Below are 22918 nucleotides of genomic sequence, written 5' to 3' on the forward strand. Positions count from 1 at the left end.
GGGAATGAGCTGGAGGAAGTTGCGGGGGACAGGGTCACCTGGGATTCTCTGCTCTCCCAACTGCTACCGCGACCCTATCTGGACTAAGCGGTTAACGATGATGATGATGATGATGAAAATGTGTGTTTAGTGTCTATAAAGTGTGTGTTTAGTGTCTATAAAGTGTGTGTTTAGTGTTTATATAGTGTGTGTTTAGTGTTTATATAGTGTGTTTAGTGTCTATAAAGTGTGTGTTTAGTGTTTATAAAGTGTGTGTTTAGTGTCTATAAAGTGTGTGTTTAGTGTCTATAAAGTGTGTGTTTAGTGTTTATTCACTACATCAAACAATCCAGTTTTCCACAGTATGGGCCCTTTAAGTGCGGTGCAGGGTGGAGTGCTCCTTTAATGCCTCTGCTAAATAAGTCCTGTGCTGAGAGAGTTTGGAGTCGGTGTGTTTCCTGCTGGTTTCTAAGCTCAGTGAACGTGTGGAGGACTGTGTGCGGTGATGGTGTGTTTGCAGACAGAGCTGAGGGTGAGGACCACTGCCGTCCTCCTGAGCGCGTCAGCGATCAGTGCAGGTTCAGCCCTGCAGTTTGGTTCTGGTTCCTGTAGATTGATGATGAGAGCAGATCAAAGAGCTCATAGACAGGAGGCGCATCTCAGTGTGATTTAGTGGAGCTTCTGCATTTATTTGTTCTCTGTTTTATTCTTTCTTTGTTTTATTCCTTATTTAGCTTCACCTGTCCAGCACAGCTCAGCCTGAGTACAGCTCATCTTCACCATGACGCCAATGTCTCTCTCTATCACTCTCTCTCTCTCTCTCTCTCTCTCTCTGTCTGGCTGTCTCTCTCTCTGTCTCTCTCTCTCTGTCTCTCTCTCTTTTTCTCTCTCTGACTCTCTTCTCTCACTCTCTCCTCTCTCTCTCCTCTCTCTCTCTTTTTCTCTCGCTCTCTCTGTCTCTCTCTCTGACTCTCCTCTCTCTCTCCTTTCTCTCTCTCTCTCTTTGTCTCTGTCTCTCTCTCTCTGTGTCTCTGTTTCTGTTTCTCTCTCTCTCTCTCTCTCTCACTTACTGTCTCTCTCTCACTTTCTTCACTCTATTAAAATGAGAAAGTTTAATGTTGTATATAAACATGTTATATACATGTTAACATTTCACTGTTTACTCTGTACATACAGTTTATATATGGGAACTAAACTACACAAACAGCCTGTTTCAGATTAGGCTATAAAAACCTCCGCGACCCAGAAAGATAAAGGGCTTAGAAAATGTGTGAGTGTGTCATAAAAACTACCACATGTACACATATTCAACTATTCAGCCTACAGCAGTTTAGCCCCGCCCATTCAGCCTACAGCAGTTTAGCCCCGCCCATTCAGCCTACAGCATTTTAGCTCCACGCATTCAGCCTACAGCAGTTTAGCCCCACCATTCAGCTACAGCAGTTTAGCCCCACCCATTCAGCTACAGCAGTTTAGCTCCACCATTCAGCTACAGCAGTTTAGCCCCACCCATTCAGCTACAGCAGTTTAGCTCCACCATTCAGCTACAGCAGTTTAGCCCCACCCATTCAACTACAGCAGTTTAGCTCCACCATTCAACTACAGCAGTTTAGCTCCACCATTCAGCTACAGCAGTTTAGCCCCACCATTCAGCTACAGCAGTTTAGCCCCACCATTCAGCTACAGCAGTTTAGCTCCACCCTTTCAGCCTACAGTAGTTTAGCCCCGCCCATTCAGCTACAGCAGTTTAGCTCCACAGAGTCTCACACAGGGCCTTACACCAGCTCTCACTGAACCTCACACCAGCTATCACAGAGCCTCACACCAGCTCTCACTGAACCTCACACCAGAGCCTAATACCAGCTATCACAGAGCCTCACACCAGAGCCTCACACCAGAGCCTCACACCAGCTCTCACTGAACCTCACACCAGAGCCTCACACCAGCTCTCAGAGCCTCACACCAGCTCTCAGAGCCCCACACCAGCTCTCACTGAACCTCACACCAGAGCCTCACACCAGAACCTCACACCAGCTCATACAGAGCCTCATACCAGAGCCTCACACAGTCTCACATCAGCTCTCACAGAACCTCACACCAGAGCCTCACATCAGCTTTCATTGAACCTCACACAGAACCCCACACCAGCTCCCACAGGGCCTCACACCAGAGCCTCACATCACCTCCCACAGAGCCTCACATCAGAGCCTCACACCAGCTCTCAGAGCCTCACACCAGAGCCTCACACAGAGCCTAACATCAGCTCTCACTGAGCCTCACATCAGCTCTCAATGAACCTCACACCAGAGCCTCACAACAGCTCACACAGAGCCTCACCAGCTCACCCAGATCCTGACACCAGAGCCTTACATCGGCTCACACAAAGCCTCACTCCAGAACCTCATACCAGCTTTTACAGAGCCTCACCTAGCCTCACACAGAACATCACACAGCCTCACACAGAGCCTCACACCAGCGCTCACACAAAGCCTCACACCAGAACCTCACACCTGCTTTCACAGACTCTCACACAGAGCCTCACACTAGCTCTCACAGAGCCTCACACCAGAGCCTCACACAAGCTCACACAGAGCCTCACACCAGCTTTGACAGAGCCTCAGACAGCCTCACACAGAGCCTCATACCAGCTCTCACAGAGCCTCACAGAGCCTCACTCCAGCTCTCACAGAGCCTCACACCAGCGCTCACACAAAGCCTCACACCAGCTCCCACAGAGCCTCACACCGGAGCCTCACACCAGCTCCCACAGAGCCTCAAACCAGCTCTCACAGAGTCTCACACAGAGTCTCACACAGAGCCTCACACCGGAGCCTCACACCAGCTCCCACAGAGCCTCACACCAGAGCCTCACACCAGCTCCCACAGAGCCTGACACTAGCTCTCACAGAGTCTCACACAGAGCTTCACACCGGAGCCTAACACCAGCTCACACAAAACCTCACACCAGCTCACACAGAGCCTCACACCAGCTGTCACAGAGCCTCACACCGGAGCCTCACTCCAGCTCACACAAAACCTCACACCAGCTCACACAAAGCCTCACACCAGAACCTCATACCAGCTTTTACAGAGCCTCACACAGCCTCACACAGAACCTCACACAAAACCTCACACCAGCGCTCCCACAGAGCCTCATACCAGAACCTCACATCTGCTTTTACAGACTCTTACACAGCCTCACACAGAGCCTCACACCAGCTCTCACAGAGCCTCACTCCAGAGCCTCACACAAGCTCACACAGAGGCTCACACCAGCTTTGACAGAGCCTCACACAGAGCCTCACACATAGCCTCATACCAGCTCTCACAGAGCCTCACACCAGCTCACACAAAGCCTCACACTGGCTTTCACAGAGCCTCACACCAGCTCACACAGAGCCTCAGACTGCCTCACACATAGCCTCATACCAGCTCTCACAAAGCCTCACACCAGCTCACACAGAGCCTCACACCAGCTTTCACAGAGCCTCACACCAGCTCATACAGAGCCTCACACCAGCTTTCACAGAGCCTCACACCAGCTCACACAGAGCCTCACACTGGCTTTCACAGAGCCTCAGACAGCCTCACACAGAGCCTCACACCAGCTCACACACAGCCTCACACCAGCTTTCACAGAGCCTCACACTGGCTTTCACAGAGCCTCAGACAGCCTCACACAGAGCCTCACACCAGCTCACACACAGCCTCACACCAGCTCTCACTGAACCTCATACCAGCTCACACACAGCCTCACACAGAGCCTCACACCAGCTCACACACAGCCTCACACAGAGCCTCACACCAGCTCACTCACAGCCTCACACCAGAGCCTCACACCAGCTTTCATAGAGCCTCATACCAGCTCTCACAGAGCCTCACCCCAGCTTTCACAGCGCCTCACACAGTCACACACAGAGCCACACAACAGCTCTCACAGAGCCTCACACCAGCTCACACAGAGCCTCACACCAGCTCACACAGAGCCTCACACCAGCTCACACAGAGCCTCACACCAGCTCCCATGGAGCCTCATACCAGTTTTCACAAAGCCTCATACCAGCTTTCACAGAGCCTCACACCAGCTCACACAGAGCCTCACACCAGCTCACACAGAGCCTCACACCAGCTCTCATGGAGCCTCACACCAGTTTTCACAAAGCCTCATACCAGCTTTCACAGAGCCTCACACCTGTTTTCACAGAGCTTCATACCAGCTTTCACAGCACCTCACACAGTCACACGCAGAGCCTCACACCAGCTCTCACAGAGCCTCACACCGGAGCCTCACACCAGCTCCCACAGAGCCTCACACCAGCTTCCACAGAGCCTCACACCGGAGCCTCACACCAGCTCCCACAGAGCCTCACACCAGAGCCTCACACCAGCTCCCACAGAGCCTCACACCAGAGCCTCACACCAGCTCCCACAGAGCCTCACACCAGAGCCTCACACCAGCTTCCACAGAGCCTCACACCAGCTCTCAGAGTCTCACACAGAGCCTCACACCAGCTTTCACAGAGCCTCACACCGGAGCCTAACACCAGCTCACACGAAACCTCACACCAGCTCTCACAGAGCCTCACACAGAGCCTCACACCAGCTCACACAGAGCCTCACACCGGAGCCTCACACCAGCTCACGCAAAACCTCACACCAGCTCTCACAGAGTCTTACACCAGCTCTCACAGAGCCTCACACCAGAGCCTCACACCAGAGCCTCACACCAGCTCACACAAAACCTCACACCAGCTCTCACAGCAGTTCACACCAGCTCTCACTGTGTGTTCTGTTCTCTGTATTCTTATTGGCATTTGACTGAAACACTCTTAATAACTTCCACTTTAACTGGTGGGGCTAAATCGGTAAGTGTAAAATGTAAGTGTGAATTTAAAACAGGCTGTTTTATAGTTTTCATAAGTGGATCATATGGACTGAGGACTAAACGGTACAGTTTGAAACTTGCATCAAATTATTTTATCTAAAAAACGCTGTGAGTTTTTAAAGACACAGAAACAAAACAGCCTGTTTAACTGTCAGTAAAACAGAGTTGGGAAAGTGATCATGTAGATATGAATTATGACATTGTGGTAAAAATCACACCAACATTATAATCAGATCTCAGGAAATAAATGAAATAATAAAAATGTTGGATTTGGAGTTTTGATGTTTAGTCTGAAGTCTCTGCAGCTGTGAGTGCAGATCTGGGGTTTTCATTACTCATTAGTTTCTCACTGTTTCTCACTGAAGCACATTAAACTTTCCTCTACATGTGACTGAGCCGCAGTGGATCCCTCCTCGTCTGATGAGCACTCAGGATGTTCTGGAATGGAGGGAGAAGCTCAGACGCTACTGGTGAATCATGGTCAGTTCATTAACTGCTGAAAGCCTGATCAGAGCTGCATAACTACATTTAGATGTTTGATCAGAATATTTTGATCAGAGTAACTGTCATTCTAGTTATCATTCCAAATATCATTCTAAATATAATTTCAACCATCATTCCAGTTACTATTCATCATATCATTCCAGGTGTCATTCCAAATATCATCCAAATTACCATTCCAAATATCATTCCAACTATTATTCCAGTTACTATTACTAACATCCGTCCAGCTTTCCAAGTATTATTTCAGCTATCATTCCAGTTACCATTCCACATATCATTCCAGCTCTTTTCCAGTTACTGTTCCAAATATTACTCCAGTCGTCATTCCATTTACTATTTTAAATACCATTCCAGCTATAATTCCAACTTTTAAAATATTGTTTCATCTATCATTCTAGCTGCTATCATTCCAGATGCCTTTCAAAATACCATTCCAGGGAGCATTGCAGATACCATTCCAAATATCATTCTAGGTTTTTATTGCAGCAATCTTTCCATATCCCATTCCAGCTATCACTCCATAATAATAATAATGAATAATAATTCCATGTATTATTCCAGCTGTTATTCCAGCTTTCTGGGTATCATTCTAGCTATCAATGAAGTTGTCATTTCAACTGTAAGTCCAGCTATAAATGCAGCTAATATTCCAGTTACCATTAAAGCTATCATTCCACCTGTCATTCCAGCTAGCAATGCAACTCTCAGTCAAGCTATGATTTAAACAGCCTTTCCAAGTATGATTTCAGATATCATTCCAGCCATGATTCCCACTACAATTCCAGCTATCATTCCCACTGTCATTCTCAATATCCTTCTAGTTATCATTCCAGCTTTCCAGTTATCAATGCAGCCACAATTCCAGCCATGATTTAAGCCATGGGTACCCAATCCTGGCCCTGGAGACCTACAACCCTGGCAGGTGTAGATCCAGCACACTCTGCTGTGGTATTCAGGCCTTCATCACCCGGGTCAGGTGTGTTGAACTAGGGTTGGGGCTGAACATGGCACGGCTGGTTTAATCTCAGCTATCATTCCAGATATCATTCTTACCATCACTCCATCTATCAATGCATATGTCATTGCAACTATCATTCTGTCTATCATTTCTTCCTGTTATTATTCCACCTATTATTCCAGCTACCATCCAAGTCATTATTCAGCAGTTGCCATCACCATTTAGTCCAGCTATCATCCCAGCTGTCACGGCAGCTTTCATAGCAGCTATTGTTTCAGTCACTATGCTGCCTGTTATCTCCACTATTGTCTCAGATTTCATTCCAAACATCATTCCAGCTGTCGATCCAGCTACTATTCCAGCTGTCATTGAAGATATCATTCCAGCTATCATTCAGCTATAATTGCATTGCTGTCCAGATCACTGGACTGTGGCTTTCTGGGTTAAATAGCCCTGTGTTTTGGCGAGAGAACAGTGAGAGAACAGTGCAGAACGTTCTCTGCATGCAGGATCAGCTGGACAGCGCAGGCAGATAATGAGGGTCAGTGGAGTGGCATTGAGAGGATTATCTGTCCCCACACTTTGGACAAAAGCTTTGGTGAATTATCACACAGTCGAGGCGACTGGGTTTCGACAGGCAGGTTCAGATGTGGGAGGCTGAAACACTGTGATAAATGTCAAACTGGACACATGATGGACGGGTGGAGAAGAACGAGCTCGGCCAAGTCCAACATTAGCTAAAATAAACAGAATCGTAGCAGGAACAGCCAGAACCTCAGTGCATCCTTTATACCCACTTTATACCAGAGCAACCAATCACTGCATAAACAATCACTCTATAAACAAATGATCGCTTCATAAACAACCAAATAACCAATCACTGTACAAACAAATAATCTCTTCATAAACAACCAGTCACCTCATTAACAAATCATTGCTTCATAAGCCATCGCTGTATAAAGTAATAATCACTACATAATCAAGCAGTCGTTTCTTAAGTAACTGATCACTGTATAAACAAACAATCTCTTCATAAACAATCACTACATAAATAATCACTGCAAAATAAATCACTTAACTGCTTGATAAATTACTACATAATCACTGTAAATACAATCACTGCATAGTCATGATCACTGCATAATCAACCCATTGCTTCTTAAACAACCTATCACTGAATAGTGAATCAAACAACCAGTTACTGCATGATCAACCAATCACTTCATAAACATGCTATCCCTGCATAATAATTATTGTCTAATCAACCAATCACTGCATAATTAACCAAACAAGTAATTACTTCATAAACAACCAGTCACTGCATGAACAATCACTGCATACACAACTAATCACTGCATAAATAATTACTCTAATCACTGCATAATTAACCAGTCAAGTAATTACTTCATGAACAGCAAGTCACTGCGTAAACAGCCAATCAGTGCATAAACAAGTAAAAAAAAAAACAATCCCTTATAATAACTAGTCACTGTATAATAACCAATCACTGCATAAACAGCCAAGCGCTGCAAAACAAATAAAAAAACACTTTATAATAGCTAGTCACTGTATAAATAGTCATTGCATAAACAACTAATCACTGCATAAACAGCAAATCACTGCATAAATAACCAATCACTGCATAAACAAGCAAAAAACAATTGCTTTATAATAAAGTCACCGTATAGTAACCAGTCACTGCATAAACAGCCAAGCACTGCAAAACAAATAAAAAAACACTTTATAATAGCTAGTCACTGTATGAATAGTCTCTGCATAAACAACTAATCACTGCATAAACAGCAAATCACTGCATAAACAAGCAAAAAACAATTGCTTTATAATAACCAGTCACTGTATAATAATCACTGCATAAACAAGTAATCATAACCATTTCACTGTGAAATTACCATCACGTGATGTAAATACTTACGTTTCCCAGCCGACTGTGGCACACTTTTGTATATTTGTATATTCATTGATGTCCTAAAGTGCTGAGAAACTTCATTTACTCCAAAAACAAACACACAAACAAACCGAAGACAGATTTGCAGTGTGAAGGCAGTTTTGGCCACTCTAAAGCACAGTTTCAGTGCCACATTTCAAGTCAAGGAGGTAAAAAGCAGAATCACTCATCAAATTTCAGCCCAAAGTGCAGTGAGATATGACTCCAATATTCAATAAGCGATTAAATTACATTTGTGGCTCAGTTTGAGGTTTTCCATAATACTGAAAAAGTATTTTCCTCTCTTATGCAACGCTGTGGAAGTGGGTTAAGCAGAGCAGAGCATGGTGAATAGGTGTGTCTAACTGATGCCCTCCCATGGACACTTCGGGGAGTGGAGACTCTGCTGCTTGTGCCCCTCGGTGTACGAATCCCCAGCAGCCTCTTTCACAAACTCAACGTGTTAATTTCATGGCATCTGTGGCACAAATTTCACAGTTATGTAAACTACTGGTCCCTAAAACCCATGTGAGGGTTTGAAGCTCTTTTGATGTGTTGGCTATTGTGCACTGAGGGATGTGGCACTGTGGCTGTGAGTGTGTGAAAGCCCTACTTTCGTGTGCACGATGTCCATTTCAGTCACATTGCTGCCTCATGCACAACATCAAACCATGAATTCCTTTATCTCCCTTTATTGAATTCAGGGTTTGTTTTTCTCGAGGAAGGCTAAATCAGAGGCATAATCATTATACACTGATTGAACATGATGTACAATAATAATAATTGCAACACTGAAATCTAAGAATAAATATATGCACAAGTCCCTCCTAGTCACTGGAAGATGGATCATAAAAAGATTTCCCACTCATTCGGGATCCAAAACCCCCGTGTTTCTCAGTTTGCATGTTTTGACCTCAGCGTGGTCCATAACAATGATCGATAAGCTCCAATAAAGACAACCTATTTGTTGTGAAAATACAGATTCAACAAAGCACTTAACAGTTATACAATAACTGCAGTATCTCTATTGCTGAAGGATAATTTTAGAATTTCAGGAAAAAAAGCAAAAGGATTCAGACGTTTGTATGCAAACAAATTAAAAGCCAAGCCCAAACCCCCTGCATTCAAAGCCAAGCCCAAACCCCTCGGCAGTCAAAGACATCCCTTGTTCCGTTTTTGCTTGTTAACATCTGCAGCGTCTGACGACGGCACTTGAGCCTTTCTCTTCTACTCTAAATCTGTGTTTTAGATAAATAAAATTGTGAATATACAAAAATAACCATTTACAACATTGCTGGCTGCTCTTTTGAAGGCACTTAATACAAAAAATCTGAGTACAGGATTTTCCTCCAGAGCAACTTGAGGGGAAAAAAACATCTTACATTGCACAAGTTCCTTTAAAGTCTTACCATTTTTTCTAATTCTGGGAGATATATTTCATGTCTGTCATGTTTTAGAACTGATATGACCTCTCCAGCACGTCAATGTAATCCACCTTGGTTTTCAGTCTAGCCCTTAGCTCAGGGTAATCGCTGTGGATTTGATTAGGACAGCTTGTCCTTGTCCCAGCGTTGATTGTGAGCGTCTGCGTTTGCCTGGCGTTCTGTTCTGCGTGGGGATACTCCGGGGGAGGGTGTACATGCCTTTCAGGCACATCATTGAACCGGGGAGTGCCAAACAAACTGTCTACAAACCCCACCTTGGGGGTGGGACCTTGGCTGTCAATCACCGTTGGACAGAGTATTCCATTTTCGTGCAATCCGGCGATGTCTGTGCACGGCGTCCCCACGGGCACTATGGTGTTAATGGGGGAGCTGCTGACGGCCATGGTCCACTCCTGCTCTTTCTCCAGCAGTGTTCTGTAATTTGATCCGCCCTCCCCCGGCTCTGTGAGTGGACGTTTCTGATCCTCCTGCCTGCTGCTCTTGTAAACGGCATTGCTGCAAATGTGCGTGGTAGGTGCGGCGATGCAGTCGTACACGTGGTTGGAAGGAGGAGTTTCGGGCAGTGTGGGTGGTGGCTCAGTGAAAATCCCACACTCCATCTGTATTCCTGCCAGACCCACCTCTCCCTGCTTCCTGAAGGGCAGCTTCTCGCGCTTCTTTAGAGCGTAGGCGCACAACGCAGCGGCCGCAAAGAACGCCGACACAAACAGAACAAGCAGGCTGAGGATGAGCACGGACAGAGGAATGGCACCTTTTGGAGGGTGCGGCCCAGCTCCGGGGAATGAGGTAGAAAGCCCTTTCACCCAGTCCTCTGGAGACGGGGAAATTTGCAGCAACTCCGGGCAAATCACCTCCGTGGTCAGTGAGCGTAAATCCTTCCCGTTCATGGCCTCTGGAGTTTTACACACCACTTCTCCTACAATGACCACCGAGCTGAGAGTGTCCAGCCACTCTTTGAGTGGGATTATATCGCAGGAGCAGTCCCAAGGGTTCTGGTTCAGGTCGATCTGGACCACAGCATGCAGGTGCTCTAGAACCCCGCTTACCGGCAGGTGATGGAAGTAATTATTACGCAGGTTGAGACGTGCAAGTGAAGTGCCTGCAAATGCTCCCACAGGCAGTGTACGCAGGAGATTGTTATTCAGGAACACCAGCTGAAGTGAGGGCATCAGACTGAAAGCAGCTGGCTGGATTTCTCTTATTTCATTGTATTCAAAATACAAGTAGCGTAGATTCTGGAGGCCATGGAACATATCCAGGGTTAGCTTCTCAATGTTATTCCCATTTAAATACAAGCTCCTCAAATTGGGTAGATTAGCAAAAGCTCCCTCCTGAACATAAAATATTTGGTTGTTTCCCAAGTGCAACAAATCAAGACTAGAAAAATTCCAAAAATCAGACTTGTGAATTCTCTGGATCAGATTTCCACTCAGATAAAGCTTCTTAGCGTTCAGCGGTCGCGGCATTAACTCAGAAATGTTGCGAAATCCGTTTTCTTTACAGTTAACTGTCAAACCCAGGTCATTAATGTGCAAATTGCAGGTACATCCAATGGGACAGATAATTGGTATGGGTGGCCTGGTCTGATATCCAGCAATAGGGGGCTGGTTTGGAAATGCACTGCGTGGTGTAGGTGGAGTCTTCGATGGCCTTGGCCTTTTTGTTGGCTTTGGGGGCCTCTCCCTTTGTTCCACAGAGGAAACAGTGTTCTGGTTGGGGGAGACCATAGAAGAGGGCTTTGTTGGCCTGACCCTTCCTGTGTAGAATGGCAGGTGAGGGATCCCAAGGTTTGCCTCCACCTCTGCTTCAGTTAGTGTGGGGCAAAGTTCGCTGCGCTTGATCTCTCTAAGGTCCTTTCCGTGGAGGTGGAAGGGGTACTCACAGGTGATCTCTCCAACCACTGCAGTGTATGGTATCCTCTCTAGCCAAGCCTGCAGCTGTACAATATCGCAGACACAGTTCCACGGATTCTCCTCCAGCTGGATCTCCATCAGGCTCCGTCCGATGTATTCCAGGGTGCCCCTGTATGCCAGTGTCTTCAGGCGGTTTCCTCGCAGGTCCAGGTGTGTGAGAGACACTGATCTGAAGAGGAAAGGGGGCAGCACAGGTATCAAATTGTCATTGAGGATCAGCACTCTGAGCTTGTGGAGGTTCCGGAAAGCTCCACTGTCTATTCTCTTGATGACGTTGTAGTCTGCTTGGAGATATTCCAGACCCTCTAGTCCAAGGAACGTGTCATTCCGAAACACTTCCAGCTTGTTTTCGTGCAGATAAAGTCTCTTTAGGGAGCTCAGGCCATTGAATGCCCCCACATGAATGTCCTGCAGAGCGTTATTCCCCAGATTAATTGCAATTGCATTATTCAAATGCAGGAAGCTGTTGAAATAGAGCTTCCGTAAAGAGTTTTTCTGCAGGTAGAGCTTAAAAGGTCTCAGCCAGGACTGGGCCACCTGGCTAACGTTTGTAAATCCTTTGCTGTCGCAGTGCACATGAAACAGGCCCTCTTTCACTTCGCAGTAGCAGGGCTCAAAACAAGGCTCGTCTATTTCTTCAGATTCATCTAGCAGAGGGATCGGAGTCGTCCACCCAAGTGCAATAGTGCTCAGCAGAGTGAGCCACAGCATCCTTTCTCCAAAAGCGGTGGAGTGCATGGCATCGAGAGCTCCTTCACTGCATTGAAAGAAAAAACAACACGAAGGCTTTAGCGAAGACAAAAGAGACAAAAATGAACAGTAATCATCATAACGATGTTGATTTGATATCGAGAGAAGCGCAACAGTGGAGATGACCATCCTGTACTGCTGCTCATGAATTTTTCAAAGGGTAGAGGTATTGATTGGCTGCGTTGAAGTGCATGTGCAGTATCCAGCAGCCCTTAGTATCGATGAATAAATAAACTAATGCCTACCCTTATGCTGCTGCTGCTGCCGAGGGTGGGATACGCAGGGTGTCACTGATCTATCAGTATTCATCGGAAGCTCTGTGGGGCTTTACTGGGTGTCAGTGACTCAAGAATATTTCTTCCTCTCCTCCCTGAAGCACTTATTAGCTAATGTGACCAGCAGGGCACTCAGGGATGTGATGTGAATGGGTATCGATTTTGACGGCGTAGACATTTGCTGAAATAATTCACTAAAACACAAGCTAAGCTTTTAAATCAGCTACAACAGAGCCTAATTTGATTCCTGGTGCACATAAACACAATTCAGCAATTCACAGCTTTGTCAGTTTTCCCACTGTATCAGAATTCAGCCTGATACGCAACCACGGCTCTTTAGCAGTCTGTTTCCTTCAAGCTGACGAGTTTGGATCGTTTAGTGACCTGCAGATACAGACATAAGGCAACCATTCAGCTCCGCAAGAAAAAAAAAACTGCGCCTACAGCGAGCCGGAGATCGGAGTTTAATGTGGACCAGTCACACCTTACAAAAGGAGCTCTATGCTGGTTTGCAGCAATGATCTCAGGGCTAAAACACCAGTGAAACCAACAACAGCATTAACACAGCAAAACCCCTTTATCTCCAGTACCATCCCACAGGGCTGTGAAAGGGATGGGGTGGTATTGGAGATGATCGGTTTGAGATGCTGGACCAGGACATAACGGAGACATCGAAGCGTTACTCACTCTATTCAGCGCGGTGTTAGGTGCCGGTGCTGTTGGCCATGGTCGCTCCACTCTCGCGCTAGAACGTGACGGGACTGCAGCCCCTTTCTTTTTTTCCCAACGAGCAGCTCTGCTCCCCCCCTTTCAGCAAGCAGCTCCAGCAGACACTGCAAATCTCTCCACCACCTCCTCCTCCTCCTCCTCCTCCTCCTCCTCTCTCTCTCTCTCTCTCTCTCTCTCTCTCTCTTTCTCTCTCTCTCTCTCCTCGTCCTTCAGAATTGCAAGCTTTTCTCTCGTTGGTCAGATCTGAAGCTGCGGTGCAAAAAAAAGGCGCTGATCATCATAAGAGCCGGTTCCGTATCACTGGATTTCTTGCACTAAATAGCCATAATAATAACAACACTTACAGTAATCATAATATTATTAATAATAATAATAATAACAGTAATAATAATGGCAGTCTGAGCTTTGTTCCATCACCGAGCCTCCAAAAACACCCCCAACAGACATGACTTCGGGTTGCCATGGCAACGCAGGGGGGCCGTCTGCTCCCGCTCCTGAGATACGGCTGAAGTCATTAATGGGTTTTTATTCATTTCTCTCGCTTTGCTGGGATGCGCCGCTCTTTACCCAAGCAGTTGTGCCAAATGGATGATATTTTTTGCCAATATTTCTGATCGCGCTGATTATCACAGTGGTTCTGAATGTGCGTCCTGACATCTCTAGAAATGACCCCTGAAATGAGAGGTGACCAGAGTTTTTCTGCTGCAGCTCTGAGATTAAACAACTCAAAATTTTTAACAAGGATTTCAAAGAATCTGCAGACACACCTCCAAAGTTCAGTCTTAGAAGCTGGTTGATGATTTTCTGAAGTAATCAAACACATTCAGTGGTGTTGAGGTCTGGACTCTGGGGTGGTCAGTCCATCGTTCAGCTTCTTTGTTTGATGTGTCCGTCTCCTTTTCTCAGTGAGGTTCTTCTTGACAGCTACACATCCTTTCAGACCCACAGCGCTGAGTCGTCTCCTCACAGTGGAAGGATGGACAGAAATGCCTGTGGATGTTTTCAGATCTGAAGCAGCTTGATTTTCTCCTCTCTCTCAGAGATGAAGTGCTGTTTATCTGTGAAGTTTTTACCCCTAAAAACACTAAATCACTTTAGAATAAACAGAAATACCGCAGTCAGTCATCAGAATATGTTGTTATTAGTATAGTTATGAATATGTTATGAATATAGAAACACAATTAGAAGAATACAGGTTTAGCTCGCTGCCCTCCAGTCATCTCACCTCATGGATTTAATATAATGAGGGACTGATTAGATAATAGAGGTGTGGGATGGTAACTGTGAGTACTGGACTTTTTTCAGGAGGGAGCAGGAAACCAACAGCAAATCATAATGGATTATTTATTTGTTTATGTATGTATTGTGTTGTTAGCATTTTTTTGACCAAAAAATATCTATTGTCCAGATAACTGCATATATATATGTATATGTATGTATATGAACATGTTCTCCATGCAGCATGAACAGATCATTCCTCCATCAGATCCTCACCAAACCACTACAAAGACCCATCTTTCTCATGCTGAGCTAACATTCTCCTCACAGCTGTATTGATTCTGCATCTCTTTGTTGTGGGGGTCCCACAGGTAATGGCCCACCGTAAAGCTTACTAATACTCTTCTATCTCAGCTGCTCTCCAGCCTTACAGAGCTAGAACCTGTTCACAGCAAGTTCTAATAAAAACACAGACATTTACACAGGAGGAAGTCAGTTATCACAGCGAACTCAGCCTTTAGTTTAATCGCTGCAAAGATAATAGAGATATTTATTATAGAAATATAGACTGAAAACAGCTGCTTATATTGAAGGACATGATAATGAACTTATAATGCACTTATTAAGTCTTACTAGTATGAAGCTAGTAACTGCTAATTAACTAGCAGTAATGATGCTGAATTAAACATTTTCCAGGGCTCATTTATTTCTGTGTTATGTATTAAAAATCTTTTGCACACCATTCAGTTTACTGGCTCTACATAGACTGTAGTTATAAATGAAGTCAGCTAAATTTCATCAGAACTACTTATTTACTTATTTTCCTCTTCTCAGAGCACTAGTTAATTAGTTCATTAATTAACTGATCATCATTTAGCTGTAAATACAGACAACCTGATTGACTATTCTAAAGGGAAGACTTCAGTGTAGAAATAACAATGGGAGCTTATATGGTATAAAAATATTGTAGCTTGTGTGAGAACCGTGTTCTAGTGTTTATTCTGAGTTATTGTTCTCCTGCAGTGAGACTCTGGGTTTATTCTGACACAGACTCTTATTGTAAAGGGGGAGCTAGCATTGCTGCGCTGCGTTTATGCATTACAACAGGAAGAACTGTGTCGGTGGGAAGTGAGAGGGTGCAGGTGTGAGCTGAGTGTAAAGCGAGCTGTTAGCCACAGACATTCTGTCTGTACAGTGTGGCTGTGGCCGACGGCAGCCTTTAATAAAGCACAGTGACTTTTACATAAACACTGTGTGGTGTAAAAGTGGTAAACGCTACAGTTGATGTCAGATGACAGATCTAGACTATTTGACCACTGGCAGTCAAGCTAATCTATAGAGTTCAGAAGAGAAACAGAACCCTGTGTTTATGTACGATTGAGGAAGACGACGGTGAGTTTGCATCTTTAAGAGCACCACAGCTGCCGGGGGCGAGTCGTATGGCCAGGGGGGAGCCTGTGCCTGCAGTGTCAGTGGAAAATCCAGGTGCAGATGTAAATAAAGATGGCGGCGCCCCTAAACAGCATGTAGTGGGCAGTCCTGCAGGTGTGTCTCTGTTGCCATCGTGGACAGAGGTGACGATAGAACTGATCTGAGGGCTGAACACAGCTGCAGCCATACAGACAGTGGCACAGGGCTGGAGCTGCTGGATGTGCCGGTTGACCGGGACATCTGATTAGGGCTTGGGGGTAAAGTCGGCAGGAAAGAATGCTGGCCTAGTCAAAAAGAACAACACAGGCAGTGAACTGTGGCCATGGTGTGGTGAATGCCCATTTTAGACTCCTGCACATTTTCATTGACATTAAAGGAGTTCCATGCGCTGCATAGGTGGACACAGTGGCCTGGCCTGTGGTGGTACCTGCTGGGTTCTAGCTGGAAGGCACGGCAGTTCATGAAGAGTGAAGTTGCACCAATGAGGCAGAGGGGATGGCTGATGCTGTGCAAAGTGAAACACACTGCATCAGAGCCGGATGGAGGATCTTTGGGGGCGGAGTTCACTGTCTGGTCGAAGGCAGCACGGCTTTTTGTGGGTGGAGCACATGAGCAGTATTCAGTCAGCGTTAAGGATGTGGAGAAGACTTTACCCGTAAGATAGACGTCTGCAGCAACTGCAAAACAGGACGTTGTTACAGGCGAAAAGGTCTTAAATATAGATGTTTATGTAGGTTTATGTAGGTGTTAATGTGGTTGTCTTTGTTGGTGTTTATGTAAGTGTTTTGTAGGTTTGTGTATGTGTTTATATTGGTTTGTGTAAGTGTTTACATAGGTGTTTATGTAGGTGTTTATGTAGGTGTTTTTGTGAATGTTTATGTGGTTGTTTATGTGGGTTTATGTAGGTGTTTATGTAGGTTTTGTAGGGGTTTATATGGTTGTTTATGTGGGTGTGTAGATGTTTATGTAGATTTATGTTGGTGTTTATTCAGGTTTATGTAAGTGTTTTTGCAACCTACAGCCCCGCCTAGTCAGACCACAGCAGTGATTTGTTTGATCTGATGTTTGATCTGAGTGCTGTCAGTGTGTTCAGAGGAACCGAGCAGCAGTAGCTTTGTGTCAATGAGGTTTTAACTGGGATTTACTGGCCTTTTAGTGTGCGTGAATAATTAATGGCACTCTCTAAGTTTTCTGAAGCCCTGCCAGAAGAAACGGGAGCTGAGTCAGATTCACTGAATCGAGTCAAATCCAGCTCTCAGGAAGTGTTTACAGCAGGTGAATCTCTTAGCTTTAGCTTGCGTTCACTCTGCAGCTGTATTAATCAGAGAGAGACGTGGCCACAGGTGAGCTAAAGTCCAGCCAAACACACCACTGCAGTATAGAGAGCTCCTCCGATGCAGACAGCCCAGAGCAATAAACACTGTTAAACTAATTAAGCGACGGCCCCCACTTTAATTAGGAGAGAAAATAGGTTGCCATGGGAACCTGCACTTCAGAGTGTGCAGGTAAACTTCACTTGTGCTGAACACATTAAAGTCAACCTGAAATCAAAACTGACCACCTTTACCCTGTTAGTTACAGGGGAACTCCAGTGATTGTTTAAAATTACCCATAATTCAGTGTGTGAAATGTAATCAGAGTGATTCAGAGTGGTTTGGTGTGAAATGGTTCAGATGTCTTTACAGTGGTGGTGATAGGAACCAGGGGTCGCCATGACTACAACACGAATATAGACATTTTATTTACTATCCAGAACCACCAGTGAACCTACACGAGTCTTCTGAGTTTATATGGAATGTTGATGATGGAAAATAGTGGAAAATCTGAAATAATAAGTTTTCTTTGGGGACTATTTTGCCTCACAGCGCCCTGCATGTATCCCTCCACCATGAATGGAGTTTAAGATCTCTAAACTATCATAAAACAGTGTCTCAGTCATCAGGCAGTGAATTCATTTCCATTTCATGTAGTAACTTTCTGTAAGGGAGCTTTTAGAGGCATTTAAGAACCAATATCCCATGATTGAACTGCTGTAGGCTGAGTGGGCAGGGCTAAACTGCTGTGGGCAGAAAATTCATTGTGGCTGGTTTTAGTACATAAAGCTACATGAACACTGTGAGTAAAAGCTGAATACACTGACAGACAGTTCTGCACAAAATCAGATTCAACAGTTTAGTCTGATTATCTGAGCAGTAAGTGTGTTTATGTCAATAGAAACTCTATATAATAATAGAATTTACACATATAAAACACAGAACAAAGGACGATTGTTGAGGTTTTAAAGGTTATTGATGTTTATTATTATTGATACGTATCATATTGATATGAAATGTGAATCATTGTGATATTGAGTCTGTGCTGGTTTTCAGTGTTGTGCTGACAGCGCCCCCCGCAGACCACTGGCCTCATAAACACCCCTCTGTGTGTTTGTGTGTGCGTGTGTGTGATCAGCCTGCATTGCACACACACTCTGCATCCCCATGGTAACAGTTCAGTGCTGTTTACTGTATTTATTCCTATTTATTTACTGTTTGTTTTCAGCTTCATTGAATCAACCGAATTTAGGGCCTCAGTAAAGTGATTCAGATTCTGAATAAAGTGATTCTGAATAAAGTGATTCAGATTCTGAATAAAGTGATTCTGAATTAAGTGATTCGGATTCTGCATAAAGTGAGTCTGAATAATGTTGATCTCAATAAAATGATTCAGATTGCGGAATAAAGAGAATCTGTTTGAATAAATAAAGGAACAAATGAACGAATGAAAGTGAATGAATGAATGAATTAGTACACGAGTGAATGAATTAATTAATGAGTAAGAGAATGAGTGAGTGAATGAGTAAATGAGTGAATGAATGAATGAATGAATGGGTGAGTGAGTGAATGAGTGAGTGAATGAATGAATAAATTAATAAATTAATAAATGTGTGAGTGTGTGAGTGAGTAAATGAATGAATTAATGAATGAGTAAATGAATAAATAAATGACTGAATGAAGGTACAAGAGAATGAAAAAATTAAATAAATGTGTGAGTGAGTGAATGAATGAATGAGTGACAGTGAATGAATGAATGACTTGATGAATAAGTGAGTGAATAAATAAATGAATGAACAAATGAATGTGTGAATGAATGAATGAATGAATGAATGAGTGAGTGAGGGAGTGAGTGAGTGAATGAATGAATAAATGAATAAATGAGTGAATATACTCAGCAGTATGAGTTTGGGATGTTTTCAGTGTAAAGAGACTGAAAGGTGCTGGTCGTCATGGATACGGCACTTATCAGCTCCTGAGTGTGATTAAAGTGATTAAAGTGATTAGAGTGAGAGAGAGACAGAGAGAGAGAGGGGGAGAGAGAGGGAGAGAGAGAGAGAGAGAGAGAGAGAGAGAGAGAGGAAGAGAGAGAAGAGAGAGAGAGAAAAGAGAGAGAGAGAGAGAGAGAGAGAGAGAGAGAGAGAGAGGAAGAGAGAGAAGAGAGAGAGAGAAAAGAGAGAGAGAGAGAGAGAGAGAGAGAGAGAGAGAGAGAGAGAGAGAGAGGAAGAGAGAGAGAGAGAGAAGAGAGAGAGACAGAGGTTCTAATTGTAGATTACTGACTGATGTTGAACGTTTTTATCATTATTATTATTATTATTGATTATCAGTAATACTGTTGTACTGTTTAGTGTTGTAGTGTTTTTGAGGAAATGGCGCCACCTGCTGGATTAAAGATGAGTCATGAGTATTGCAGCACGAGACTCATTAAAACTTACAGTTTATAAAAATATAGGAAAATGCATAAAATACAGAAACACCTTCTTCAGTTTTATAATCTATTAAATAATAATGATTAAATACACTTAATTCAACTCTGACAATGTATACATTCGGCCTTATGATGTAAATATTCAGTGTTGTAATGTGTATATTTAGTGTTGTACTGTATTTATTAAGCGTTATAATGTATAGATTTAGCATCATAATGTAAATATTCAGTGTTATGATGTAAATATTTGGTGTTTGACGTTCAATCGCTGCGCTGTTCTGCGCTCGTTCTGTCTGATGCGAAATAAACGTGGTGTGTCACGTGGCTCTGAAAGTCCAATAGGAAACACTGGTAAATATTTAGTCTCCGTGTCTGAGCCAATCAGAGCGCGCGGTGTTGGAGCAGGGAGCCAATCAGAGGCGGTTGTGGTGTCGGGCTGGTGTGCTGAAGCAGGATCGTCTCACGGTGAGAAAAACTCTTCTAACTCTGTAATTCAGCTCAGTGAGTGATCAGTACAGCCGCCCGACTGATTATCGATGAGCAGCGCAGCGATCAGTTCGGTCCGATCGAACTCAGACAGTTTAGGAATCAGACAGTCAGAGCGGAAACAGCGGCGGCACAGACAGAGCTTCAGCTTCAGCTTCAGCACTTTCACCACATCAGCACTGACCCGACCCTCAGCGGTAAACCGGCTAATAAACACTGACTGATTAATAAACTCTGACTGATTAATAAACTGACTGATTAATAAACTCTGACTGATTAATAAATACTGACTGATTAATAAACTGACTGATTAATAAACACTGACTGATTAATAAACTCTGTGATTAATAAACACTGACTGATTAATAAACACTGACTGGTTAATAAACTGACTGATTGATAAACACTGACTGATTAATAAACTCTGTGATCAATAAACACTGATTAATAAACACTGACTGATTAATAAACTCTGACTGATTAATAAACTGACTGATTAATAAACTCTGACTGATTAATACATACTGACTGATTAATAAACTGACTGATTAATAAACACTGACTGATTAATAAACTCTGACTGATTAATAAACACTCACTGATTAATAAGCACTAACTGATTAATAAACACTGACTTATTAATAAACACTCACTGATTAATAAACTCTGACTGATTAATAAACACTGACTAATTAATAAACACTCACTGATTAATAAACACTAACTGATTAATAAACACTGACTGATTAATAAACTCTGTGATTAATAAACACTGACTGATTAATAAACACTGACTGGTTAATAAACTGACTGATTGATAAACACTGACTGATTAATAAACTCTGTGATTAATAAACACTGACTGCTTAATAAACACTGACTGGTTAATAAACACTCACTGATTAATAAACACTCACTGATTAATAAACTCTGTGATTAATAAACACTGACTGATTAATAAACACTGACTGATTAATAAACACTGACTGGTTAATAAACTGACTGATTAATAAACACTCACTGATTAATAAACACTGACTGATTAATAAACACTGACTGATTAATAAACACTCACTGATTAATAAACTCTGACTGAATAATAAACACTGACTGATTAATAAACACTCACTGATTAATAAACTCTGACTGAATAATAAACACTGACTTATTAATAAATTCTGACTGATTAATAAACACTGGCTGATTAATAAACTGACTGATTAATAAACTGACTGATTAATAAACACTCACTGATTAATAAACACTGACTGATTAATAAACACTGACTGATTAATAAACACTCACTGATTAATAAACACTCACTGATTAATAAACTCTGTGATTAATAAACACTGACTGATTAATAAACACTGACTGGTTAATAAACTGACTGATTAATAAACACTCACTGATTAATAAACACTGACTGATTAATAAACACTGACTGATTAATAAACACTCACTGATTAATAAACTCTGACTGAATAATAAACACTGACTTATTAATAAATTCTGACTGATTAATAAACACTGGCTGATTAATAAACTGACTGATTAATAAACTCTGACTGATTAATAAACACTGACTGATTAATAAACACTGATTAATAAACTCTGTGATTAATAAACACTGACTGATTAATAAACTGACTGATTAATAAGCACTGGCTGATTAATAAACTGACCGATTAATAAACACTGACTGATTAATAATCTCTGACTGATTAATAAACACTGACTGATTAATAAACACTGACTGATTAATAAACACTGATTAATAAACTCTGTGATTAATAAACACTGACTGATTAATAAACTGACTGATTAATAAACACTGACTGATTAATTAAGTCTGAGATTAATAAACTCTGAGATTAATAAACATAAATATGGTAAAATTCAACAAGAATTTCTTGTTATTAAAAAGCAGCTCCTAGTTTAACTTTTTTATGAAGTATTGATTAGATAAACCCGGTATTAGATGATTATGATGATTATGATGATGATGATGATGATGATAACTATAAGTAACACTGATCGTCCTTGAGGAGTGTTAACGGTTCAACACACCGACACTCATAAAATCACTATTTTTTATATCAGTTTTGCAGCAAAATTTTACAGCTTTATGATTTATTTGATGCAGTCAGTGCATTTCTGTATATAATCTGTCTGAATTTCTCTGTCAGTTTTATTTTTTAAACATATCTTTGTTTTTGCTGATGATCATCATGTGAGTGTGTTTGTGCTCTGGTGGTTTATTTAGCGTTTCTGTTCACTGTGTTTCTCCTGCTTCCAGCAGCAGAGCTGGAAAACTCCAGCACTGAGGTGTTTTGTGTGGCGTCACATGATCAGTTGTTAAAGGGGTATTTACAGTGGTGGTGATAGGAACCAGGGGTCGCCATGACTACAACACAAATATAGACATTTTATTTACTATCCAGAACCACCAGTGAACCTACACGAGTCTTCTGAGTTTATATGGAATGTTGATGATGGAAAATAGTGGAAAATCTGAAATAATAAGTTTTCTTTGGGGACTATTTTGCCTCACAGCGCCCTGCATGTATCCCTCCACCATGAATGGAGTTTAAGTTCTCTAAACTATCATAAAACAGTGTCTCAGTCATCAGGCAGTGAATTCATAACCATTTCATGA

General features: G+C 42.9%; 2 protein-coding genes across 2 annotated transcripts in view; one reads left to right on the forward strand and one right to left on the reverse strand.

The window, feature by feature from the left end:
• Positions 1–8624: 8624 nt before the first annotated feature.
• slitrk3b (SLIT and NTRK-like family, member 3b) lies at positions 8625–13508 on the reverse strand. The gene is made up of 2 exons (XM_036596647.1): positions 13342–13508; positions 8625–12386 (listed from the first exon to the last, which is right to left on the reverse strand). Exon 2 carries the CDS (start codon positions 12365–12367, stop codon positions 9725–9727), a length of 2643 nt encoding a protein of 880 aa, XP_036452540.1. The 5' UTR covers positions 12368–12386; positions 13342–13508; the 3' UTR covers positions 8625–9724.
• A 6660-nt stretch (positions 13509–20168) lies between these two features.
• Positions 20169–22918, forward strand: part of nrd1a (nardilysin a (N-arginine dibasic convertase)) — a 35786-nt gene continuing 33036 nt past the window's right edge. Inside the window, exon 1 of the mRNA XM_036596497.1 lies at positions 20169–20238. The gene's annotated coding sequence lies outside the window, so the exon portion shown is untranslated. The remainder of the gene's footprint in view (positions 20239–22918) is intronic.

Source organism: Colossoma macropomum, unplaced genomic scaffold (assembly GCF_904425465.1).
Source record: "Colossoma macropomum unplaced genomic scaffold, Colossoma_macropomum, whole genome shotgun sequence".
NCBI lineage: Eukaryota > Metazoa > Chordata > Actinopteri > Characiformes > Serrasalmidae > Colossoma > Colossoma macropomum.

Coding starts and splice junctions, on each gene's coding strand:
- slitrk3b (XM_036596647.1), bottom strand. CDS start 12,367: ATGCACTCCACCGCTTTTGGAGAAAGGATGCTGTGGCTCACTCTGCTG.